Genomic DNA, 26170 nt, shown 5'->3' on the forward strand with positions numbered 1-26170 from the left:
GCCTACGGGTCTGCTTCCCTGAAGGGGCCACATATATACATAATTTTGAGAGCTGGTATGTGGCCCCACGTAAAGACAGCGTACGTATCACATGCAGATCAAAACAGCCGAAGATGAGTGGGATGGTGGTCTGCTTCCAGGTTAGTCGCTGACTGTCGGTGCAATTTTTACCCGTGAATAGAATCACAGAATGTGCACTTCGATTATAATGCTCCAGGAACCGAAAATCCAGTAATTACAGGTTTAAAGGGCTAAAGTACTGCATAGACATCAGTGCATAGACATCTCCACTGTAAAATACAGTGGAGTATCTGTGTTGATCAGGTGTCATGAATAACTTGTTATAATGAGAAAAGCAGGGATCATCACATGTCTGTGATGTGAAGCAAAACGGAGGGTTGCCATGCCCACCTCATGCAAGCAGCCCCACCTGCAAAAAAGAATATATATGTCCGTGCATGCAGACATGTACATTCAAGAACATGGATAATTCCAGCAAAAAGGACAGGGAAGGGAGAAGAGAATGAGGAATTATGGGAAGATATTAAAATGCCCAAGTATGTCAACTAGCTTGGAGGCTCCTGACCCCAAAGATGGGTCAACACCAAACACAGTGTCAGGGTTCACACAGAGTGGCCATCAACCACTTATTATAGGATTTTCGCATATACAAACCCTCTCATCTGGGCCAGAAACTCTAGTTTTACTGGAATAAAACCACAAAGTTAATTTAATTATAGTCAGATTTTCCCCTATAAAGTCACTCCTCATAGGGGTGTTAGAAAAGGTTTCAATGTCATTCCCATTCAATATTCTGGGTAAGTTTCCTCAAAATACTCTAGTTGTAAATAGCAGCACAGTCTTAAGTGTAGGAGAGGCTTTTAAGCTTTGGTCCTAAAAGAAAAGGAACTGAGATCAAACAGAGAGAAGAAATAAGTTACAGGACAAAGCACCCCACAAGTACAGTATTTTGCACAATGTTAAACACTCAGTCCATGTTGGAGATGAGTGAGTGGTTGAACGCATGGACAGATGGATGGATGATACCAGGTTCTTTCTCATCACTTTCTTGTCCTGGGCAGGAAAGGAGTAGCCTTTTTCAGAAATCCATCACAGAGTGGTGGGACAGATGGAATTTCAATTGCACAGATGTCAATGGGGCATCTAAGTTTTGGGTGTATAATGAGTGAACCATATTACATATCCTGATATGAGATATAAAGAATGGGGACAGAGACTCCTTTACCATATGCACTTGAGGCAGGAAACCCCAAACTCATATGCAGAGCCTGATGAGAAACCTTCTCTGGAAGATACAGGAGCGGCTCTAGCAGTTGCATGGAGGGTCAGACTTTACAGAAACCCATTCCTTGCCTTAAAATTGCTACCGATTTTGAGCATGTCGTTTAATTGACTTCCTTCTGTCTCAAAACCCAACTACACAGTGAATGATATACAGAGTATTTCTCAGATGCTGATTCCCCCCCCCCAACAAATCTCTGTTTAAGACTTGATTTGTAAAGTAGGGTTTTCAAAGCACTTTCAATACTCTGCTCATTTTAGTACACCAAGGCCATAGAAATCCTCATTTGCAGATCTTGAAACTGACATCGGATAGCTCCTGAAAATGCAACCCATTTTGGCGAACTTCTGTCCGAGGAACCACATTCTGTCTTGGCTGAGAGGCTGTGACACTCTGTGTGAAAAATCTAATGGGCTACAGGCTAGGATGATAATCCAGAGTCTGATTCAATGGGTCGTACACATGACACACAGCACAGCTGCCTTAAAAATTAAGATGTTTACACCTAAGGGGTGCCTGGGTGGCTCAGTGGGTTAAGCCTCTGCCTTCAGCTCAGGTCATGGTCTCAGAGTCCTGGGATCAAGTCCCACATTAGGCTCTCTGCTTGGCGGGGAGCCTGCTTCCTTCCTCTCTCTGCCTGACTCTCTGCCTACTTGTGATCTCTGTCTGTCAAATAAATAAATACAATCTTTAAAAAAAAAAAAAAAAGATGTTTACACCTAAATTTTATCCAGTGACATTTGACATATATCTAGTGGCATATATCAGATAACCTAAATAGTCCTCAATAGTTCTTTAAAAGCCTGGACTCATGCCTTACAATTAAAGCACAGGCCTTTCCCTGAGATAATATAAAGAGAAAAACTAGACATCGTTCATGTTTTGAAATTGTATTCAAGCATGAAATATCCATCTAGAATTATTTTTGTCTGAGATGGCACTTCAACAAATCTGCAGATAAGATAATGTGGGGAGACCTAACCCCATACTTCAGATGTAGTTGTGATACAGGTTAAAATTCAGAGGGAAAAAGGGTGGTTTGGTTAGAGGCTGTCAATTTAAAAATAAGAACACAGTGCCATATATATGCCAAGCACAGGAATAGAAATTAAGAAAGCAAAAATAAGTAATATGGGCTCCCTGCCCTGGGGGAGGTCATGAACCGGTAACAAAGAAACACAGTTATAATAAAAAGAAAGAAATGCTATGATCAACACATGAACAAGGACTATGGCAATACAGTCGATAGTTAACTTGGTTTTAGAGGTTGAAACAGAACAGAAGGACCTCCTAGAATAAATAATTCTTGAGTTGGATGGTTAATCAACAAATCCCTCCAAGAAACCAAGGGCATAGAAGGAACCAGGTCAAACTGAACTGGAACCCGTGGCCAAGACCTTGGTCAATGATCTCTCCCACATCACAGTCAAAGACTGTCATAATGCTGCTCAACTTGCCGCTATCCCTGATAAAATGGGACCAAAAGTCACCCTCAAATCTTCCCCACTCCAGGCAAAAGAACCCAAAGTTAATGCCCTAGCAATGATAATGGGAGCTTCATATGCAAAGGACATCACATCTTAGCTCAGCATCACCAAATAAGCACACTCCTTACTTCCCAGAACACCTGCTGTGGGCACCTATTCTCTGTACCCATACAGCTTACCCTGTGCCCTGCACTAAACCTTGCTTGGTCTTGACAGTCATCGGAGGTAAATATAGTTTCTAAAAGCAGGACTTTTGGAAAGTCGAACAGAGTCAAACAAATGACTTGACAAATGTCCCAAATTGGCTCAAGACTTCCACAGCACTATTTAAAAACAGGTAGATTTCAGGTTTGTTTGTTTGTTTTTAATTCCTTGCTGAGCTTGGTTTTGTATTCTTTTTCAGTACATACTCTTTAAACCCCTGGCCTGTAAACTTGATTTTTTTTTTTTTAAGACAGCAAAGGACCACTGGCTATTACCAGAAAAAAGCAAACCATAAAGTGAACATAAAGATGCATGGTGATAGCTTATGGCACCCCTGATTCCCATGATCACGACTTCCACCATTTTCCACAATGAAGTCACCATATTGCAAGTAAACTGTTCTCCCAAATTACATTGCCCATTCTCAAGCGGTTTCTTACTTCTCAGAAATATTTGGTAAATACACCCATTATTTGCTGTGAGAATTGCATAAAAAAGTAGACTGGTGTTTACCTAAGTCTGTTAATTCGTACTTGGCAGCTTCTTTAAAATTGCATATTATTCATAGGAAAATCCCGTAAGCAGAGGTTGTAGAAGGGTGATGTTGATGGAGGTGATGGTTCGACCCACTTAGCAAACCCTTACGCTGATGTCCACATTAACTGGTAGAAGGAGCTAAATTTTAAAAATTAAACAAAACCAAAAAAAGCATCTGTGCTGGTCCATCCTCGGCCCTCAGGTTGGTAGGGACCCATGGACCATACAACCAGATTCTGCAGAACAGGATTTTATTCACCCAATTTGCATTTAGTTACCATTAAAAAAAAAAAAATGCTTTTCAGCCCTTGCATTCCAGATTTGATTTGGGAAACATCCTGCTTATGAGATCTTGCCAGTTTTCAAGGCCAGCTCATTCTAAATCTCTGGGCCAGTTAATCTCTATATGGGTTGATCTTCTGGCTCCTCTAGCAAGCGTCAGGTTTGGGGCAGACTCTGGCAGTCATTGCTGTTGCTTCCTGACCCTATACTTAATCTGTTGGTTTAACTTCATCAAGAGCAAACGTCTCGAAAAGGTGTCACTTCCTCCTCAATGCACAGAAATCCCAGACTGGGTTGCCCTAGCCCTGGATCGATCCGGGAGGGGATCTGAGAGATCCTTCTGAGGCCCCTATCAAGGTAGCCCCAGAATTCTCCTTGAAATTAACCCAATCTCCCCAAGCCAGGAGACTGGGTGAGGGAAAACCAGACTGAGCTGTCCCAGGATGGAATGTCAATCTCTGAGCCAGACTGAGGGCTGATGTCATATCTCAGGGAAGAGGGTCCCATTACATTTCCCCCTCCTCAGACAGAAAAGCATATATCTCTTAAGGAAGAGTATTGTTCTGACGGGGCGGGGGAGGGATCCTCAAGAATTTAAAACAGAAACTTTAGTATCAAAAAAAAAAAAATAGAAGAAGAAAAGAAAGCATCAATTTTTTTTATCAATTCAAAAACGTCTTATAAAAACCACCTCATGAATTCTCCCAAAGTGTGAAAACAATTCCCACATGTTGTGATCAGGATAAAACTAATTTTTGCCCAGGGGTGGGCCCCTTCTTTGCATGGTGAGGCCTTTGTAGCCTTGGGACTCGTGGAGAAAACTGTAGTAAGACATTTTACCATCTGATTTTATGAGTAAGAAAAATAATATAAAGAAAACTGGGCAGCTCATCTCCAGCATTAACAAATTACACAAAGGAGATACTGGCTTCCCTTCCCTGGGCCTTTATCCAACAGATCATCAACCTATTTAAATTTCACAAGAATTCCTATCTCATCAGCTCTCTGAGTAGAATGAGGAAAAAGACAAGAAGGGAAATGTGTGAGAAGAGAAAGAAGGAACTCAGCTTCCTGGTGTGATGAGTGTTCGTCCGGAGCCCCATGGAGGTCCCTGGGCTCAGTGGGGCAGGTGCCCACCTCTCTGAGCTCTAGAGTGACAGCTTTGACAATCTGTTCAGTGCAGGGAGTTAAGAGCCCACAGCTTTCTTCTGGTCAGCCCTGGTTATCATCAGTAATCAGGCACATGCATAGATTTTGTTGCTAGTCTCCGGGAACCAGGAAGGAGAATACGCAAGAAAGGCAGCAGGCGAAGGGAAGAAGTAAGAGAGAATGGATTTACATAAAATGCAACCCAAGTCATAAACACACAGAGACCACAGGGCTGAAGCGGAACTATGTTCTCCTAGATCAAAGACCCACCCCTCACGTGCTGAGTAACTCCTCTGATTCCTGTTGATCTAGAGAGGGAGCTAATACAAGGCAACAGATTTACCTCCCGCAAGGACTACTTAGCTGGACTCAGAGAAAAACTCTCCCCCTAACTAGGGACTACACTAGCAACCCCAGTCCAGACATTTGCCACTTGACAGAAATAAAGGAGTTGGGTTCAGGGAACGCAAGGGATGGGGTGCCCGCCTGGGGTCCCCCCTCCCAGCGCCTTTTTGGCTCATCACTCTTTACGCAGGTGGCACAGCAACCTTCCTGTGTCGTGGAACCTGGTGAATAAGGACGGTAAAGAGTGGAGAGAAGACAGCCATTTGCAGAGGGTGACGCTACTGGTCCCAGGCCAGGCCAGAAACATAGAGACCCCCATCTGTGGGGTCAAGGGATCCCCTGCTGCAGAATCATGTGGGGTACTTGTTCAAAATGCATGTCCTGGGCCCCATCAGGCGACTCCTAGTCCTGCCAAAGGAAGAAAGCACCGTCCTAAAAGCTATAGCGTTATAAGGAAAGTCTGCAGTTTCCAGTTTTTCAGCCTTGATTTTGAACCTCTGCTGCCCACGCTGGTAAGCCTCCCAGGACTCTCAGGCTTCCCTCCCTGCGCCCATCTGCACCAAGTGGCCAGCTCAGTTCCAAACCAGATCTTCCTGACTACTATTTTACCATCACTTTCTTCCCCCACAAGAAGCCCTGTTATGCTTTTTTAAATCCCGGTTGCCCTCCTTCCCCCGCAAAATGTTAATATCACAGATCTACTGCACATCTCTACTGTTTATGTCCCACAGGCCTCTGGGGGGGCCACAACCCTCCGCATTGGGAATGCACAACCTGAACATAGAGTCTCCAAAATAGGCTGAGCCAAGCAGCGGGTGTAAGGGGGGCTGCCGAGGAGGAGGAGGACGAGCAGAACGGGCAGCCAGAACCAGTTCGAGCTGACTGATTGTGCCCAACTAAGTGCCAGTGGAGGCCTGGTGCAGCCAAACCTTCTAAACATTTCAAAAGAACATTAAAAAAAAAAAAAAAAAAAAAAAAAAAGATGTGCTTCTTGAGAAACTTCCCAATGTTTAAATGTTGGCAATTCCAAAAACCTGTAAGCTCTAGGAAAGCAGAGCTGTATGTGCAAGCTGCTCATTTGCAACTTCTGCTCTAGGAATGTTTAAAGGAAGAAATGAGAGAAGAGGCTCCAGGCTGCTGTGTGCATGGACGCGACTTCCCAGAATCCTTAGCAAACCCTTGAAGTTGCTTCCAGGCTGCTGTGCTGGTGGGATTTAATATCCAGACGGCAGCCGCTCCCAAGGACAACCCAAACAAGTCTCTCCTTAACCAGGGTTGCCAGCCCTCCTGGGGGGAAGTTGGGGGGGGCAAGATTTTAATTAATCTTAATCAGTTTTATAGTCACCCTCTGCCCTGGACATGGACACAGATTCTCAATGTCCTACAATGAAATAGCCGCCGCTCCTAGCACAAGCTCCCCAGTCCAGCTGGCCAGAACGCTTGCAGGCACCTCGAGGCGCTTTGCTCCGGCCTGTCTGCAGGCGGCTCCCACTGGCCAGAATGTGGCCCCTCCGTTCTGCCACAGGTGGCCATGGGGCAGGACCCACACGAATCCTCCCTCCAGTCAACCGACGCTTCTCTGTAAATTCTGCTGTGAGGATGACACCATTAGTTCTTGATTTTACTCAGCTTGGTATTTTTCATGGGTGATTCTCATTCCTAATATCGAGCCCCAACCCCCTATAGACCGTAAATCCCACAAGAAGCTGGAACTGCCTCCCCTATTTCTCCTGCTCCCCTTTAACACTCGGTTGGATGCCCAGGAGTATTTCTTAAATACTCACAGACGGGTCTCAGTGGCTGTACCCCTTTTCAATCTTTCCTCAACAAACTTACGATGAATGACGTGCAAAAATTTTACAGGACTTTTTTGAATGTGAAGATAAAGAAGGTACCGTGCAGAAGTGTCTTGCTGATTCTACTGAGAGAATCCATTTCCCCTGTATTGAGAAGATCTGTACTAGGAAGCTCCAAGCCCCCACAGATATTAACATGTTTATTTAAAAGTCTTTGAACAATTGGCCCTTGAAATGCAAATGCTTATTTCTCTTCATGATAATGGGAGCCTTGCCATAGCCCAAAAGGCGAATCTAGTCCACCAGAGTCCCTAGACAAGTACTTGAATTTACTGAAATTGATGGATTATTGTGCAGAAAGAAGAAGAGAAAAACTTTTCACCTAAGTCCAAGGAATGAGGTGGAGAACAATAGGGTCAGCTCTCAGGGAGAAGGACTTCGCGCCAGGCAGGAGCAAGCAGCACTTTGAAATTTTCTCCTATCCCCAACCCATGCTGTCTCCAGCTTGGTGTACGCTTTCATTTATCATTTATCTGGGGATCAGTAGCGGGAAGCTGGGGGGTTCGTTCTCCAGCTGTTGTGTCATTTCCCTTGATAAGTCCTAAATTGACCGCGTTATCCGGCACCAAAGGAGCCTTCCTGCAGTAGACATTTTTTATTATGTGCCCTTTTAGGGGACAAAGACATCGTGTCAGTAAACTGCTACCAGGGGGAAAAAAAGACAATATTATCCTCACAGCTTCATAAGCACTCTCTTCTGAGGGGCTAAGGTGAACTAAGAAATTAGACATTACCATCTGGTAGCCTGACTGCAGCAGTGATCTGGTGAAGGAAAAAAAAAAAACCAAAAATCTTATTTTCTTCAAGGGCAAATTTCAGCCCTAAAGAACCCAGTTTAAGACATTTCACATTGAAACCTTTCCATGTTTATGTTTTTGCACCGTAATTGAACCTATCGACGGGCAAAACGGAGTTGCATCCCCTAGCTCTTGCCTTCCCCTTAACAGCTTCCCCGTTAAGCCCAGGGGAACTGGCTCTCGTATCATGAAAGTGGCCATGGGTGAACTACCCGTGGTTTTATCTGGGATAGAAACATCCCAAAGGGTGATTTGTGGAGGTGTAACCACTTGAGGATGGGGTCCCGGGCACCTCACTTGGGAGACAAAGAGAACATCCTGCAGGGTCAGTTTCCCCAGCATCTGCTGTTAAGAGAGCCGTTTTCTTAGAAACCGTCACAAACAGATATTACTTGGATGTGCGTTGACGTATTGATCCTATTTTTAAAAACATCTCCACAGATCCTCAAACGGCAGCGGGTGAGGTGGATGGGGTTAATCTGGAGGAGATCCGAGAATTTGCCAAAGCTTTTAAAATCCGGCGCCTGTCCCTTGGCCTGACGCAGACTCAGGTGGGACAGGCTCTCAGTGCTACCGAGGGCCCCGCGTACAGCCAGTCGGCCATCTGCAGGTAACCCGTGCCCACGTGCTGTCACCTCTCCTGGCCGGCCTGGGCCTCGTTTGTCCTCATGGCTCAGCTTTTCTTCTTCGGGTGGGCAGAGCTGGAGGGGTAGAGTATGGGGACTAAGTTTGGGGGGTGGGGGGTTGATATGGTGCAATCGGTGATATTGACAGAAACGAAGGTGCTAAAGCAGATTCTGGGGCCTGGCTTGATAACTCCTGTCAACTCACAAATAAGGCAGTGTCATTGGAAAACCCCCACCCACCGTGGGCCAGAAGCTTCCTTCTGGACCCACCCTCCTACCCCTTGAGAGCCCCAACTCCCGCCTGCAGATGGGTAACCTGAGCAAACACGGTAAAGCTGCCAGTCCCAACATTCCTCCCTTTTCTGCCCAGGGATGGCTATTGGGATTTTTCCAAGGAAATAATACCTTAAAAAGAAAATTAACCCTCATGTCACCACAAAGGAATGCTTTAACATTGCCTTCCCAGACACAACTCTAAATAGAAGGCCTTTTTTTTTTTTTTTTTTTTTTCATTCCAAAGAAGCAGCCGCTTTACGTGGCTCAGAAAGGGGTAATGAGAACCTGGCCTACCCTGTCCTCATCCCTCCAAATAAATAAAGAAATAAATAAATAAATAAATGGCAGAATCCAGCCTTGGTTGTGTTCAAGTTGATCTGGGTCAAGCCGCCAGCAGCAGAGCCCGTGCATGCCTCTGTGTGTGTGTGTGTATGTGTTGCACTAATCCCATGTTTATGCATGAGGTAACAAAGGCACTTCTGTAAGAGCTTTTCCCTCTTGGGCAATGCCTTATGAGTCCTCCTCCATCAGGAAAAGCCAAGAAACCAACTCTAAACTCATTTAAGTGGATTTTGTTCTTGGTGATCCATGAAATGCTGTCTTTTTATCTGCTCTTTATACTTTTAATGTATTCCCCAAAGGACGGAAGTGTACTTTTCCTGCAGTTTAAGACTAAGGTTATAAATAACATCAGTATGGGGTAGTAGCTGGCAGCTCACATTTTGCTCAATGATTTTCCATAAAACCCATTGATTGTTGTTAAATACAAAAAGCGCCATAGGATCCTCTCACTTCTATGGTCTCCCCTACTGTTTTTTCTTATAAGATACCTCCCTGCAGAAAATAACCTTTATTCAGTCTATACAAGGATACTACTGCTGGGAAATTTGTTTCAAGGCTTGTATATGTTATTCCCAACAACACGGAAAGAAACATCAACTAACAAGCAGCATCAATGATATGAATACTGCTGCTCCCTGCTGGGAAACATTAATTTCGTTTCATCTTGACAGCCTTGTGATGAAGGCAGCCACAGGTTTTTTAAGTTGTCAATTTGTTATTTTTGCTAAAGTCCTCTCTGGCTTATTTTTAGTCCTAAAATGTGATTTCCTTTTATTGGCTTAAGTGCCATCTAATGTTTTCACCAACACCCATAGAGTGTCTGGGGCATTCCCAATCAAATATGTAGATTTCTAAAATTTTCCCCAAGGGAAGCCAAGAAAGCTATGGCTGAAATGGAGAGAGAGAGAGAGAGAGAGACCCTGGGAATTCGTATCACAGAATATGCCAGATGCCTTGACTTGACAGCCTTTCTCTAGTTTCTAGTGTTTGGGTGAGCTAGTTTTAGGAGCTAACTACTAAGAGAGAGAAAAAAAAAAATGAAACTCTTGAAAGAGACGGAGATCTGACATTGGAATAATTCACATTTATTGAAGAGGAGTGAAAGAATCTGCATTTCAGCCTGCACACCCAGGTGTCACTTGGGCGACTCCTAGACACAGCTCTGACAAGTCCTCCATAACAGAGATACAGAGAAGGAAACACCACCAACACGCTGAACATCCCTATTGCAAACTTTGTGCCTCATGCCCTGACACTGTGAGGTCTACTGTCGTGCTGTCCAGAGTTTAAGCTCTGCAGCTTGGCTTCCACGGTAAAATGTGGTATGTGGCAAATTACCACGACAGTTAGAGCTTTGTGGCAAGCTCATTAAATGACATGACATGATTAGTTCATTTTCTATTGAAAGCAAAATGTACTTTTCCCCCCTTTGATCAGCAGTGGAAGTTGGGTTTAAAAAAATAATAATAACCCCTTGAATTCTACGGGGAAGGCAAAGCTATGGAAATCACATTCAAACTTGATACTCTTTGCACTGCTTATCACAGTATCTAAAAGTGCAGTGTCAAAGATAAGATTATGGCCGGGAAAGGAAGCCTATCCTTTTGTGTCCTCCTGCAAGCGTCCTGAAACATACCCTGACTGGCTAGAGCAGGTTCATTTTGGTTCTGTAAGATGTACTGTGCAGTCAGACTGCTGAACACTTAGAAAGCGTGTATCCAAAGGGGATCCAAAAGAGAGGATCTGTGTATCCAAGGTCGTCATACTGGAGAGCCCTGAATTTGGATTTAGAATAAACAAACGAAGGAAGAAAAGCAATTGGCACTTTGGTATATTTCATTGAGCGTCAGGCTGAATTTGATACCAGGATGACCTCTTAAAACACTCCATATAATTTTGTCCCAAGATGCTTCATACTTTTTAAAATCAGTGTAGCAAGGAATTGCTGATGGCGATTGATACATAGAAGACCTCATTTCCAGAAAATGATATCATTAGAGTACAGTTTGCAGATATCACACATTAAACACAGCTTGATGCCCCAGTGCCAAAGTACACCATTACAACGGACAGCATTTGAAAGGCACGAGGCGGCCTTCGCACATCCAGGGAGGGGGAGTTCGTAGCAATTACAAGGTGTCCAGCTGCTTGGGTCCCCCCCAGTAAAGCAGCAACGGGCTGTGTTTTACCTGGAAAGGGGGCAAGTTGTTAACTGACATAGGGTGCAAATTGTTTGTTACCAGAAAGAGCACAGGCGTGGGGGGGAGGGAGAGACAGACAGAGGGAGAGAGACTAAAACGAGACACTAAACAGAGATGAAAAGAGCTGCGTCCTAGTCGCCATCCCTGACTCTGGTAACATACAAGATGTGCATCACCGAGTCCATGGGAGGAGTTTCAGGAACACTAAATGCAACACACAAAAAAGAATCGTTTTAAATGAAAGAACATGACAGCTGTTGTCTCCGTCGCCCCTTCCTGGGGTTCATTTTTGCCTGGAGGCTTCTGACGCTGGGGGGAGACCATTGCCAGGCGGTCGGGGTGAAAGCTCAGCTCCCAGCGCGTGCAGGGAAGAGATGGGCAGGTGGTCTGGGTGTGGGCACCCGGGCCTCCCGGGTCCTGCCGCAGGCTCCCTTCCCCACCCCCCTCCGCGTGGCCGTGCGGGGTGGACTGCATGTGGGGCATGAAGCATGCGTGCGGGCTGGGCCGGGGGCGCTGGCTGGAGCGGGGTGGGGGGCTCCCTCGCAGTGGCTGCTCCTCCGGGGGGACGCGGCTCCGCCAGGCAGGCAGGCAGGCAGGCAGGACGCCCACCCTGGCAGAGGACTCAGTGTAAGACTGTTCTTTCTCAATTCTCCCCCCAGACACACCATCCTGAGAAGCCACTTTTTCCTACCACAGGAAGCCCAAGAGAACACTATAGCTAGCAGTCTGACAGCCAAACTGAACCCTGGCCTTTTGTATCCTGCCAGGTTTGAAAAGCTGGACATCACCCCTAAAAGTGCCCAGAAGATCAAGCCGGTGCTTGAGCGGTGGATGGCTGAGGCTGAGGCCCGCCACCGAGCAGGTGTGCAGAACCTGACCGAGTTTATCGGGAGTGAGCCGTCCAAAAAGCGCAAGAGGCGCACCTCCTTCACACCCCAGGCCCTTGAGATCCTCAATGCCCACTTTGAGAAGAACACACACCCCTCGGGGCAGGAAATGACCGAGATTGCCGAGAAGCTGAACTATGACCGGGAGGTAGTTAGAGTTTGGTTCTGCAATAAGAGGCAAGCCCTGAAGAACACCATTAAGCGCTTAAAACAGCACGAGCCGGCCACGGCGGTCCCCCTGGAGCCCCTGACGGACTCCCTGGAGGAAAACTCCTAAACGGACGCCCCCGCCCGAAGCAGAAGCAGACCCAGCAGGACCTTCCAGCTCCGCCCTCGGACTCCGCAGCTCAGAATTCGGGAGAACAATTATCACTAAGAATAAAACGTTGGGACTAAAATCGAAAGAGAGCCCCAGTCGTCAGTCACCCTTGTAAGTAAAAAGACTAAGAAAACTACCAAGCGGACAGAATGGTTTATACGTGTCCGTGGGTTTTCCAAAAAGTTAGAAAAAACAAAAAACAAACAAACAAACAAACAAACAATTTTTGAAAATTTTTAACAAGGCGCACACCATACCTGCTGGTGTGTGCAGTAGCATAGTCCCCTGGCCCTACCCGTCCCTGAAGCCAATTTTCTAAAGGACTTAAACCAAATAACCACAAACTTTTTTTGTGTATATTATGAAAATGTGAACACATTTTAAGGAAAAAGAAAAACAACCAAACAAAAAAAAAAAAAAAAAAAAAAATACAAACGGAAAAAAAAAAAAAAAAAAGGAAAGAAAGAAAGAATGGAAGACCCAACAACCAACAAGAACTTGTACCTGTTCAAAGCAAACACAAGCCTGCCACCTGGAGGAGGAACTCCGTTCTTTCAGGTTCCAAGTGCTGATTTCACTCTGAAACCCTATTAACCAAAGTCAGAAACATGGCATTGCAAACGCGATCTCCTTGGTCTACTCCTCTGCATGTAAAGTTGTGTTACAAATTTTTACATTTGTACTTAAAGGAAAATTAAGAAGCCTGATTTCTCCCGTCTTACCCATCTCTGTCCCCACCTGCGGGGTGGGTGCCATTGTTGAAGCCATTCTCTGAGGCTCACTGTTGGTTTTCATTTGGGGTGAGGGGGTTCTTTTTTCTTTGTCTTGGTTTTGTTTTTTTGGGGGGGAGGGGGCGGAGGAAGGGGACGTCCTGGATCGTGTGCCAAAGCATCCACTGCTTTCTTCTCACTATGACTTGTGGGTATGAGAAAAGAAAATGGAGCTCGCATTTCCCATTCTTCCTCCATATCTCCATCTCCCTCGGTGCAGCCTCCAGGGTCTGCTGGAGGGCCACAGAGTGGGAACGGTGTCTTTTCCACTCCGATCCCAGTGAAATGCAGGAGAGACTCCGAAATAACTAGGGCTTTGCTTGATGGACTGTCAACACTGGCATAAGCCGTCGTTATACTCACTGTCTACACCAGAGCTTGGGATTTTTCTCAGTCTGTTGGCCACGTACATGGAGAGCTGACCAAAACTAATTTTGTAATATAAACATAAACTGCACATTTGGTTCAATACTTACATCTATGTTATGCTTCTGTGCAAAGCAATTTCTCTCAGAAGTCTGATAGCCAAAGAAATGTCTCAAGATTTCAGTCAAAACACACACATAGCATGCACACACCCATATGCACACACACAAAGACAACAGGCCAAAAAGAAAGGGATGGTAAGTGGATCATTAGAGGCCATCATGCATCCTGCAAATCCCATCTTTTCTGCTACTCTTGTCATTCCAATAGGGATGGCAGACTTTTTTCAGTGGGGGGAGCCATTGTTTTTGGGATATGTATATAGAGAAAGCAGAAAGTTGGAGGACGGATTTAAACAATTAGGCTGGGGGGTTGAGTTCTTGAGGGGAAGAGAAGTTGTAACAGTGAAGCACCTCCACTACAAGGAAAATTCTAGAAGGAGCTTCTCTAATACATCAGAGTAGCCTTCACCATTAAAACTAGGGGATTAGTTCAGGTTTCAAGATAACTGACTCCAAAGGTCTGTGGGCCAAAATCGCCCAATAAGCCAGAGGGGATGAGATGTGAGGACGGCTGGGCAGGTGGCCACGCAGAGCCCACAGCTGCTCTTTCCCGCGGGGCCACGTGCAATGTGTTTAGGCAAAAGGAACCACCAATCCGCCTGCTGTCTAGATGCAAATATTCCCGAGTAATTACTTCTAATCATGCTCACGTACTCGCTAGAAGTGAACTGTGAAAGAAAAAAAAAAAAAAAAAACCTCAAGTTGCCCAACTGAACAGAAATGTCCTTTTCTTCCCCTAGCACGCTCCCTTACCCATGGAGTGTGAATGGGCCCCTTTGCTGCCAGTGTCAGTGCGATGGTAGGACTGTCCCCACTCTATCCCCTACCCCCCACTCCGGAGGGTCCCTGTGCCAAGCAGGAGACCACCATCAAGGAAACTCAAAAAGAAATCCTGCAAGTGGAATCATTTGCTTGTAAAGGCATCTCCATTCTGCCAGTCTGAGGCTAACTGGACCACAGCTAACTTGATCTTCAATGCCAACAAGGTCATGGTACCCATTTCTCCACCTCCAAAACTGCACACAAAGACCGACAACCCAGAAATCCAAAAATGTATCGATTAGACAGATTTTGTATTCTCCTAGGACCTGCTCCAAATTCCATCAAGAAAAGCTCCCCAGGAAGAGAAGTTAACAAGAGGACATATGATGGATGTTAAATGTTTAAACATACGCCAGCAGCAGTTACATAAGGCCTGCTCAGTTCGGAGATCTATAATTGGGAGGGTATAACTAGGACAGTGAAAATATAAAATAAAAGCAATCTTCCAGAGTGGAATAAAAAAGGAATATATTCATCCCACAGTCGTAAAACCATTCATGTGCAGTGCTTTTTTTTATAGTTTTATAATTTTGTATTGTTTTATAAATTATTTATAAGGTGTTGTAATGCTTCTTATATTAATTTTTTACAGATGAATTTTTTGCTACAAGGCATAAAAAGGTGCCTGAACAAATTCTTAGGAATATAAATTATACTGTGTGACTTGTAAGTCTTCGGGACCTCACCTACTGCTTAATTTTATTATGACATTTCTTATTTCCACTTGTAAACAACTTTGTCTCTGCCAGTATCTCTTAAGTGTCTTTTACATTTCCATGAACTGAAGGATAAGGTTGCCACTAACAAAAAAATAAAAGCCACTTCAGGCATACGTGATTGTATTTCAAGCTTCAATATTTTTCTTACGTAGTCTTTAATCATGTCATCCTCATTTCCTTTCTTGTTTGATAAAAAAGAGAAAGGACTGATTCAACTTCACCCTTGTTTGTGGGCTTTTTTTTTTTTTCCAACCAAAAACCATTTTGAACAACTGAGAGTTTTAATTGCATTGCAAGGTTTTGGTTTCTATATGTTGTAATCACACACCCATCACATGCATACACACACACACACACACACACACCCCACAAAAGAGAGAACAAAAAAGCAAAAGGAGCTAGGAAAAAAGAAAACCAAGTAGAGGCGTATCAAAGAACTCAAGCTATAACCAAAAAGAAATTGTAAAATGCCTTTGCTCATCTTCTCTACGCTGGACCAAAGCTCAATGTAGGTATATGCACATTGTACAGATATGGCTTAAATGTTGCTGACAATCTCGCAATACTAAACTGTTCCTATTTTAAGAAAAAAAAAAAGAAATACAAACTGTTCATCAATGTTTTACCTCAGCACTCTACTTGTACCCAGTTAATGACCAAGCTTAAAGAAATGGAGAAAAAAGAAATTGATTTTCATTTTAATGTTTGAGTGTAAAATCTGTTTGGATAACATTTTGTAACGAGCTTTTCGTCATGTGGTTTGCTTGTCTTCAACTTGAAATTATGTGAGGCACATTTGTTTTATTTGTTGTTGAGAAAGTGATTTTTTTTTCTTTTTGTCCTACGTGCTGTGATCTAGACTGGTCCCCAGGGTCACTAATGAGGCCCCACAGACAGCTGCCTACTCCCCCCACATTGGGGAGGGGGCAGCAGGAAGGAGGGCAGGAAAACAGACTGGGTTATTTTGGAAAAAAAAAAATCATCATGATGAGAAGTTGACATGATGGACTTGTGACCAAGAAGCCAAACTTGATATTTAAAAGCTCCTTACTTGCTCTGACATTGAAACCAAAGCTGATTTATCTGCACAGGTTGCTTAACGTTTAAAAAAAAAAAAAAACTGACAAAACTGTACTTAATCTAGAGCAATATCTGTATGGTCAGTAAAGCTGCACTTTGTGTATTTCTTAACAGCTTCAGATCTGTCACTTTTAATTTGTACCATAAAAAATAAAGAATTGTTTGACATGAGCTTCTAGGCTAAGTGTGTCTTGAACTCAGATATGTCATTTAAATGATAAGCATGTAAATGAGCATGTGTTATGGCCCCGGGGGTTCAGGAAAGGCTGGGGCACCAGGCAGACTGGTCAACATCATGATTACTTTCACTTTTCAAATAAAATACTAGATAAATTAGGACTCCGCTGGTTGTAGGTTACAGAATTCCAACTTGAACTTGCGGAGACAAAAAGAGCCAATGCTGTTCACGCCGACACGGAAATCCTGCTGGGGACCTCAAGCACCGCTGGATACAGTGGTTCCAAGGACGTCACCTGCCTCCCCTGCTCGGCTTCCTTCTCAGATGGAGACCCCCGATGTGGAGTCTCACACATGTCTCTAGACAAGGCGCCGTGTTGGGGGGTGATGCATGGGAAACGGCCACTCAGCGTCACAGACCCACCATGTCTGTGGTTGGGGGATGGGGCCTCATGATGACAACCCCACGGGACCCGGAGGATGGAAAGAGAAGGTCTCACAAGAACCTGAAGATGGAAGATGTTAAACCCCAGGCGGATGGAGCCCACAGCCACCCCAGTCTCCTATTAACACTTAGCCGTGGGCCAAGTACTGCAGAGGATTCTGCTGGGAAAGAGCTTTTGCTGCCCCTAAGCAATGCCTGTTGTTGCATGTTCTGAAACATTCAGGCGTTTAGCATATGCTCCTGATTAATTGTAATGTGAGAACAAGAGGTAAGTTAACGTCATTTTATAGCTGACTAGATCAAAAGGAAGACGGGAATATCTTGCTAAAATGCCAGTAAAAAAAAAAATTTTTAAAGTAGAATGACGATCCGCATACTTTAGTGACCTTCACAAACATTTCTTAGGCTGCAGGGAGGTCCATAGATGAACTTCGTGTTGTGATTGATAAGAAGTGCTTTAGGACGAGCAACGGAACCAAAAATTGGAGTGATCAGACATTATAAATAGGCGAGGAAAGTGGCCAGGAAACTTCGAGATGGATTTCTAAGAGGAGCAAGAAGATACTGACGCTTCTGCCCTCATGGGTAGAGACAAGATACAGTCCTTGTCGAACTTTCTTTCCATTTCGAGTCCTCTAAAAATACACTGGGCAAAGGCCATGTCCATGATTAAACCTATCATTATAAAATATGTTTGACAACATGTCTTTAAAAAGACAACCTTCTCAACTATACCCAAATTAAAAATAAAACAAGTATCTCAAAGAGAGATTTGGACTTCCCGTTTCATTACAGCACCATTCACAGTAGCCAAGATATAAAAATAAACTGTGTTGTCTTTTGTTCATTATACAAATGCTTAATATACTAAAGGGACACAGTTTGAGGCACCCGCGTGGCTCAGTCAGTTAAGCTGCTGCCTTCCACTCAGTTCATGATCTCAGGATCCTGGGATCGAGTCCCAAGTCACCGTCCTTGCTCAGTGGGGACCCTGCTTCTCCCTCTCCCTCTGACCCTCCTCCCTGCTTATACTGTCTCTCTCTCTGTCTCAAATAAATAAATAAAAACCTTAAAATGAATAAATAAATAAATAATAAAAGGACACAGTTATTTCAACTGTCACAATAAAAAATCAAATAGTTTCCACCACCCAACACCAGTACCTTCAGCAGAGCTGGGTTCTACGGTCATGCTGACTGGAAGAGAAACAGTGGAATAATTGTCTCCATTCTAACAAGGATATAATAATACAATATTTGGACAACAACCACTGATATAAGTATAATCACTTTGTAACTATATATCTGAATCATTGTGCCAATATTCTTTATCTATTAGAAGTCACGGAACAGGGCACCTGGGTAGCTCAGCCTGTTAAGCACCCAACTCTTGATTTTAGCTCAGGTCCTGATCACAGTCGTGAGATCCACCGCCACGTCTGGCTCTGTGCTTAGCAGGAAATCTGAGATACTCTTTCTCCCCTCCATTTGTCCCTTTCCCCCACTCTCTCTCTCTTCCTCAAATAAATAAATAAATCTTTTTTTTTTAAATCATGTAACAAAATACGATAAAATAGACAAAAAGTAGTTCAAAATAAAAGAAAAAATAAAGATACCCATCACTTAAATTCAATCATTTCATATTCCACCAATATGTGATAAACACTTCACATGTGACAGAAACTTTTTTTTTTAAGATTTTATTTATTTATTTGACAGATCATAAGCAGGCAGAGAGGCAGGCAGAGAGAGGGAGGGGCAAGCAGGCTCCCTTCTGAGCAGAGAGCCGGATGAGGGCCTCAATCCCAGGACCCTGGGATCATGACCTGAGCTGAAGGCAAAGGCTTTAACCCGCTGAGACACCCAGGCGCCCCTGTGCCAGAAACTTTTTGTTGTGAAAACTCAGAAATGAACAAAATGAATACCTGCCTTCAAGAAACTCATAGTTATAATGCAAAAAACAGAACCTGGAACCGTCCCATGTTTCCTGTAATATTTCAAAAATAACACAAATTTCAGAATTAAAATTATGAAACATAGTTCTGACGCTGACTTTGAAACAATAAATGAATGGAAAAAGACCCAGCCTCAGTTACAAGACAATCACCAATATCTGTTTTAAATGATTCCAAAAACTGTTCCAATAAAATTTTCTACTAAGCCAACCATCTACACATAATCTACTCAGTGGCAACTGTAGCAAGACAATGGTTGATGAATATAATCAAAAATCCATGGTTGGAAAGAGTTCAGGGGGAAGCTATCACAAAGTAGATAAAACCAGTTCCTCACTAACACACAGAGGTCTGGGCTCCTTATCCATCATTTGACCCCTTGAACGGAGTCTGAACAGATAGCCCTTAAGAACCATTCAGTTATCTGCAGTACCAAGAAGAAAGTTACGGTCAAGGGAAGAAGACACCTATGGAGGGTTTCTGGATATTAGATGAAAATCTACCTAGAACAGATGAAACACTGCTGTGTTTTCTTAAAGCAGATGGTGGACATAATTCACCCTCTTCTTTATGGACGCTTTCCATCTATTTGTTTTATCCTTGTTAATGGTTCCATCCCCCAAGCATCCAAAGCAGAGGTCTGGAATTTATCCTGACCCCATACACACCCACGTACACACACCCAAATTACACCTGAAAATTGCGCCTCATGAATTCCTTTTGACACTGTTAACCCAAAAATGAAGAGCTACAATAAGAGGCAAATGAGAACCTATTCAGCATCAGAGAATTGCAATTCAGGGAGCACAGATGCAGAAAGAAACCCAGATAGTGTCCTGCTTGTAGGATGAAAGCAAGGGATTATAATGAGGAACAGGGGCAATTACATGAGTAGAAGTGGGGAGAAACCTTTTCTATAGGTGTTAACAAGCTAACATCTTGGGTTAAATATTCTATCTTCAGAAAATCCATAACCACTGGTCTTACGATCAGGATGTCCTTTCTCCCACTGACTTCTCAAGCCATTATTTAAACAACTGCCACTTGGCCCAGTCCAAACGAACATAGGTAAGGCAGTTTCTCTGCATTGACCACTTCCAGTCTGTTTAAAAATGGCTCTAGTCATGTCAGTTCTTCACAACTCTGTCTCCTTCTCTCCATCTCCCGCTGCCTCTGCTTAACTCAAACCTACCCACTGCTCACCCAGACCACCGTGATAGGCTTCTCCTGGTCTCTCTACCCATCATAAGCGTGCCACCAAGGAAATCATTCTAAAAGGCCAATATGAACATATTTCTCTTTTATTTAAAATCTTCCCAATGCCTGCCATTGCCTTCAAAGTGGACAAGAAACTCCAGCCCAACATACAAGGTCTGTTAGGACCCAACCCCCTTGTTTACTTCTTCAGTGTCATCTCTCATCAACTCTCAAACCAAACTTCCTAAAATTTTTCCAATACCCAAGGAACATTTTGTGCTTCTGCTTGGCCGGCCAGCCTCTGCCTTGTCAGCCTATCTAACTTCTGGTCACTCTTTAAGACTCCATTCTATTCCATTCCACAAATAGTTATTCTACTGTGTGCTGGGCATTCTGCTGCCTTCATCACAGCAGGCACTGAGTCTGTGCTTTTATCAGTCATCATTTACATGCTACAGAATCACAGACAGAAAATTCTAAATGCCCACAGATCTGGCTTACCTGTGGACTTGTAGTTTGGCAATATATTCTTTTAGCCTCCTATCATTTGTGTGTGACAGTTCTTCCTGTCTGGTAAGAGTAACAACTTTATACTTGTATAATTTGCAAAGTTCCTTCATGTACACTAGTACCCCCTTATCCACAGAGGAGATGGCCCAAGACCAAGCCCAGTGGATGCCTGAAACTGTGGATAATACTGAACCCTGTATGTACTAGGTTTTTTCCTATACATACCTAGCTATAGTAAAGCTTAATTTACAAACTAGGCACAGCAAGAGATTGGTAACAATAACTAGCAATAAAGTACAATAATTAGAGCAATATACTATAATAAAAGTTATATGAATGTGGTCTCTCTCAAAATATCCTATTGTAGAGCAGTCACCATTCTTCTTGTGATGATGGCAGATGGTATAGACTGGCTACGTGACATAGCATTAAGCTACTCCTGACCTTCTGAAGACATGTCAGAAGGAGGCTCATCTGCTTCTAGACCTTGGTAGACCATTGGCAATAGAAACCACAAAAAGCAAAACTCTGGATAAGAGGAGACTACTGTATGTTTTTCTTAATTTTCTCCTAGCATAAACCCTTGGAAGTGTAGTAATTTCTATTATATAGGTGAGAACTAAGAATCATAAAATTTAATGGGCTTGATGAAGACTCCAGAGTTCATGAGTAGAGCTGGCATTTAAATATATTAGGAATTAGAGTACTCAGCAAGGTGGGTAAACACTGAACCCCAGTGAGACCGTGTCTCTCAATCCACCAGTATACAGTATCTGATCTATGCTATAGTTCAGGAAAGGCTGTTGTTGAAGATAAATTCCAATGGTCTAATTACCAAGTCCACTATGATTTAGATGAATACAGCCTGAATGATTACTGCTGCTTTGCAGAAACGGTAAGATACATAAAGGGAAATTAGAAATGCCTCCAATATGTCATGCTGTTCCATTACCACTGAGAGTCAGGAGCTCTGGGTTAGAATACAGAATTCTAATTGTTCCAAAGGCAAAGGCATTGAAACCAGTTGAAAAGTGAAAGAGAAAGTTTATAAATCCTACAGGTTGTTTGACTAATCTCATCAGCAGGTGAAGAACAAGAATAAGTGTAGAATCAGGAATCTGACCCTGGACCTACAGCAGTGAGTCCACTCCAGAATTTTCTTTGCTACTCCCATGTCACCCTTAAGAATTCTGTGTGTGGGGGTGCCTGGGTGGCTCAGTGGGTTGATACTTCTGCCTTCAGCTCGGGTCATGGTCCTGGGGTCCTGGGATCGAGCCCCAGTGGGGCTCTCTGTTCAGCAGGGAGCCTGCTTCCCTTCCTCTCTCTCTGTCTGCCTCTCTGCCTACTTGTGATCTCTGTCAAATAAATAAATAAAATCTTTTAAAAAAAAAAAAAAAAGAATTCTGTGTGTGTTCCCAGCTGTTAAGTTCTTCTAGCTTCCACAAACCTGCTGATTTATCATTCAGGAACGTGTCACACCCTCTGCTTTATTTGTACTACAATAGTTTGGCATCTGTGTGGCAGCCTTTGTATATGTATAGGGGCTTCATTATCAAGGTCATTATCAAGGGCATAATCTCTGAAACTGGCAATGTGTCCAGGATGTTTGGTGATTTGCACATATGCAATGATAGGGAGGCCAATATCACACACACATCCAGAATGGAAGTAGTTTCAAAAACTGAACTCCAGTGCAAGATAAGACATCCACCCATACGCAATAATATTAGTGGTGAACGGTACTACTGATGTCCTTCACTGATACTCTTATTAAGATATTGGATACAAGCAGAAAAGAGAGAGGCATTTTTTAGCTTCCCACCATATGTAAGTATTACTGTCCTCATTTCCAAATCCTGCACTCTTATCTGAGATTCACAGCTTGCTTAGACTTACTTATGCTACCAATAAACATTCTCAAAGAGGAAGATCCATCAAGACTTACTTACATGCAGACTGACTAAGCTCTTTAATGCATCATCAATGTGGATCACTGGGCTTCAGATGAGTCAACTGTGGATCCCGTGGTTCTGGTCACATGGACCACATCATGATTACAGATGAAGGACAAGATACTAACAGGGAAACATTTTTGCTTCCAGTTTTTCTTGTTATTGATATCTTATATTTTATAAATTACTCTGTTTGTTGGAGAAAAATCAGAAAATCCCAAGACACAAGGATATTTCCATTGTCAGCATATTATAGATCATCTGTTCATCTTTATATTGCTCTATTTTAACATTTACGAGCTGCTTTACATGACTGTCTTGAACTACAGAGATAGAGATCAAATTAGGAAATCAAAAATGGAACTCATGTATCTTAAATACCATCTCTGTGAAAACACCATAGCTGTGTGAGTTGTCTAAATTTAGTAACTCTTTACCCAGAACTTTAACTAGACCCATCATGCAGCTCATCTTGGAAGAAAACACAACAGACCCTGGTTGTCTGGGAGATATGATGCCTGACACTGTCTCCACAAATACTCTACTAACCAATCAAGAGATGGTAGTGAAGAAAAGTGGGTGTCCCCAGGTATTGGCAGGACTCTAGTGGTCAACATCAAGAATTCCTTCTTAGGATGAGACCCTCTACCTTACATTTAAAAAAAAAAATGTTTTATCTTCAGATAAGTCCAAGCCGTATCAACACTTTGGATGTTCATACCATTTTTGCACTGTTTTACTCATGTACCCCATGGGGACCCAGTCTAAGCTGTAACAGCGTAGAAAGACAACTGAAATCCACCAAACCCATTCCCTGCCATCTAATTTGACAACACGCACCCCAACACACACACACACACATCAGATATTTTCAATTGTTTCTTTCCAATGACAGCAAGCTTCATGCTTACCTTCCAACTCCCACTATGCCATGGATGCTCATCTACTACTTCTGCTTTAAATGGAAAGAAGAATCCTTCACAGGCTCCTGGCTCTCCTCCTGGGAGGTTAGAGTACAATCTGTCTTTCCAAAAACAGATGTGGCTCAAACACTTGCCATGTATGTACGTATTCTTTATGTCTGCTACTACCACTATCAGACCTCTCAGGAGGAACCCAAAGAGGAAAATGAAGACTCCCAGAAGATACAAGCAGAAAATGTCTGCTTCACAGGAAGGATTAGCCTCTGAGGGAACTATTTATACTTCTGCAGACAGCAAAAACCTGGGGACACCCCAAAGCCACCTGGCCTGCCCTTGGCAGAACAGCCAACTGACCCCACTTCTTCTCTCCCTAGTCCTTTGTTTTCTGCCACTCTTTAAAATTTACTTTTCCTTGCTTTCCCCAAAACCAGAGGGGTAATAAGCATCACCAGTTTCACCAGATGAGACCATTCACTCTTCCTTGCACACACATCCTCAACTTTCTTAGCCAGGATCCCCTCCTTGCATTTTGTGTTCTCTCAGCCTCTTGGTCCTTCCCTGTTCTCACACCCAAAGCCCAATCAGCATCCAAAGTCCAGATGAGAACCCTAAGATGTGAAAATATAATTGTGTAATTGAATATTTAGAGCAGAGATCAAGAGGAGAATCTGTTATAGGGGCTGACAAATGTTTTCCATAGGGGTCAGAGGCAGCACATACTTCAGGCTTTGAGGGCCATACTCTGCTATTTTTAGCACAAAAGTTCTCATTGGTAGTGTGTAAGCAAAATGGGAATTATTGTTCAATAAAACTTTATGAACAAAAATAGGCAGCAGCTGGATTTGGCCTGTAGACTGAAGGTTGCTCACCCTGGGCTATTAGATTAAGTTGGTTTGGGGATAACAGAGTCCCCATAAATCTTCCACAAACTCAGATCCTGGCCTGCCTTCTGTTCCACTCAGATCCCCTAGAATCCTTTTACCTGTCTTCTATGCATCCTTCCACCTGCTTCAAAAACCTTCACCCTCAAAACTGTGTTCCAGTGACTCTTCTTCTGGAAAACTACCCCAAACTACTGGAGTCAGTTTTGCCTTCAGGAGTACAGAGCTCCAAGTCCCTGGGAATGTATGTCCCCAAGCCCCCAGCCAAGGGCAGCCCTTAGCCTATGACTGATGGGTGCAGGAGGATATCTGCCAAGCTCCTTGCCTCTGGTCTGAACATCTGTGAGGCTCCTGCACATTTCAGATCCATCCAGATTGAGCGATTGGGCTGCAGTTGCCCTCCCCAGGGATCTGCCTGGACTCTCTCCCTTGCTTGTCCCACCTCTCCACCCCCTTGCCAGTTTTTTCCTGGCAAATCTTCCTTATTAAATCACTTACGTACCCAAATCTTCATCTCTGGGGAACCTGACATCAGGCACCATCTCAGAATGTTCTAGGAAATTTTTGCCTCCATGAAATGTTTACTGACTCTGGAACAAATGGTCAGACACAGCCCACATTTGCACTGCGTCTAGGAGCCTTATGGAAAAGACCTTTAACCCATCCCACAATGGAGGTTCAAATATAAGCAGAACACCTGAGACACGAGGGTCCCTCTAGAACCCAGATTAGAGGGAAAGAGGGGGGTCCTTGAGAGGAGATGGGGGTGAGCATGGAAGGACCCAGTAGAGAGGACGAGCCTGAGCTTCAGCAGAGCAAGAGCACATGTTCCAGTAGAGGTGAAGTGGGCATGTGGGAAGGGAACAGGCTTTAGTAATAGAAAACTCCCCATCTCTAGAAGCAGAGCCAGGACTAGAGTGACACAGGTAAGATTCCTAGGGCAGAAAATTTCAAGAAGAGCCCAAGACAAGCCCCTGAGAGCGAGCATCTCCTGAAATGTCACTTCCTGGTACCTCAGTGACCTCACCCTGGTGAGGGCCTTTCTAGGGGTCTGGTCCAGGAAGTGGTAGGAGAGTTTCTGCTGACCTAAGAAGAGCTTCAGAGGGCAGCTTCCATGCAGACATTGGCGGCTTAAAGTACTGACTCCAGCTTTATGGTTGTGCTCTCCGTGGGGTACAAGGGACTCAGCCTCCTTGCTTTTCCTGAAATGTGCTGGACACCCACCCTGGCTCTGTAATTTTTCCAACCATGTGCATTGCCCGGGAAGCTCCTGGTCTCTCACCTTCTTTCAGTCTTGCTCAGATCTCATCTTTCAAGTGGCCTCCTGGTACCCCCTTAAAGGAAGTCACTGGCTATACCACCAGGCCCCAACACTCCCTGAACCCTAACTCATTCTGCTTTTTTTCCCCCTTATAACACTTATAATCCTCTCCTAGCCTGTACAGTTTAATTGTTTAATACCTGCCATTCATTACCCGTCTCTTCCCGCTCAAATATAACCTTCTCACAATCAGGAGTCTTTTTTTTTTTTTTAAGATTTTCTTTATTTATCTGACAAAGAGATCACAAGTAGGCAGAAAGTCAAGCGGGGAGCGGGGGGAGGCAGGTTCCCCGCTAAGCAGAAAGCCTGATGTGGGGCTC

The 26170-nt window shown here is 43.8% G+C and overlaps 1 protein-coding gene across 6 annotated transcripts in view; it reads left to right on the forward strand.

The window, feature by feature from the left end:
• POU6F2 (POU class 6 homeobox 2) overlaps positions 1-16661 on the forward strand; it is a 373231-nt gene extending 356570 nt beyond the window's left edge. For 4 of the 6 annotated variants that reach the window (XM_059170548.1, XM_059170551.1, XM_059170549.1 and 1 more), the window contains 2 exons: positions 8402-8570; positions 12065-16661. In XM_059170548.1, coding sequence (XP_059026531.1) covers positions 8402-8570; positions 12065-12569 — 674 coding nt within the window. In that variant the 3' untranslated portion in view covers positions 12570-16661. The remainder of the gene's footprint in view (positions 1-8401; positions 8571-12064) is intronic. The other 2 variants (XM_059170550.1, XM_059170552.1) reach the window with 1 other exon arrangement.
• The last annotated feature ends 9509 nt before the right edge of the window (positions 16662-26170 follow it).

The sequence above is a fragment of the Mustela lutreola genome, chromosome 4 (genome assembly GCF_030435805.1).
Source record: "Mustela lutreola isolate mMusLut2 chromosome 4, mMusLut2.pri, whole genome shotgun sequence".
Taxonomy (NCBI): Eukaryota; Metazoa; Chordata; class Mammalia; order Carnivora; family Mustelidae; genus Mustela; species Mustela lutreola.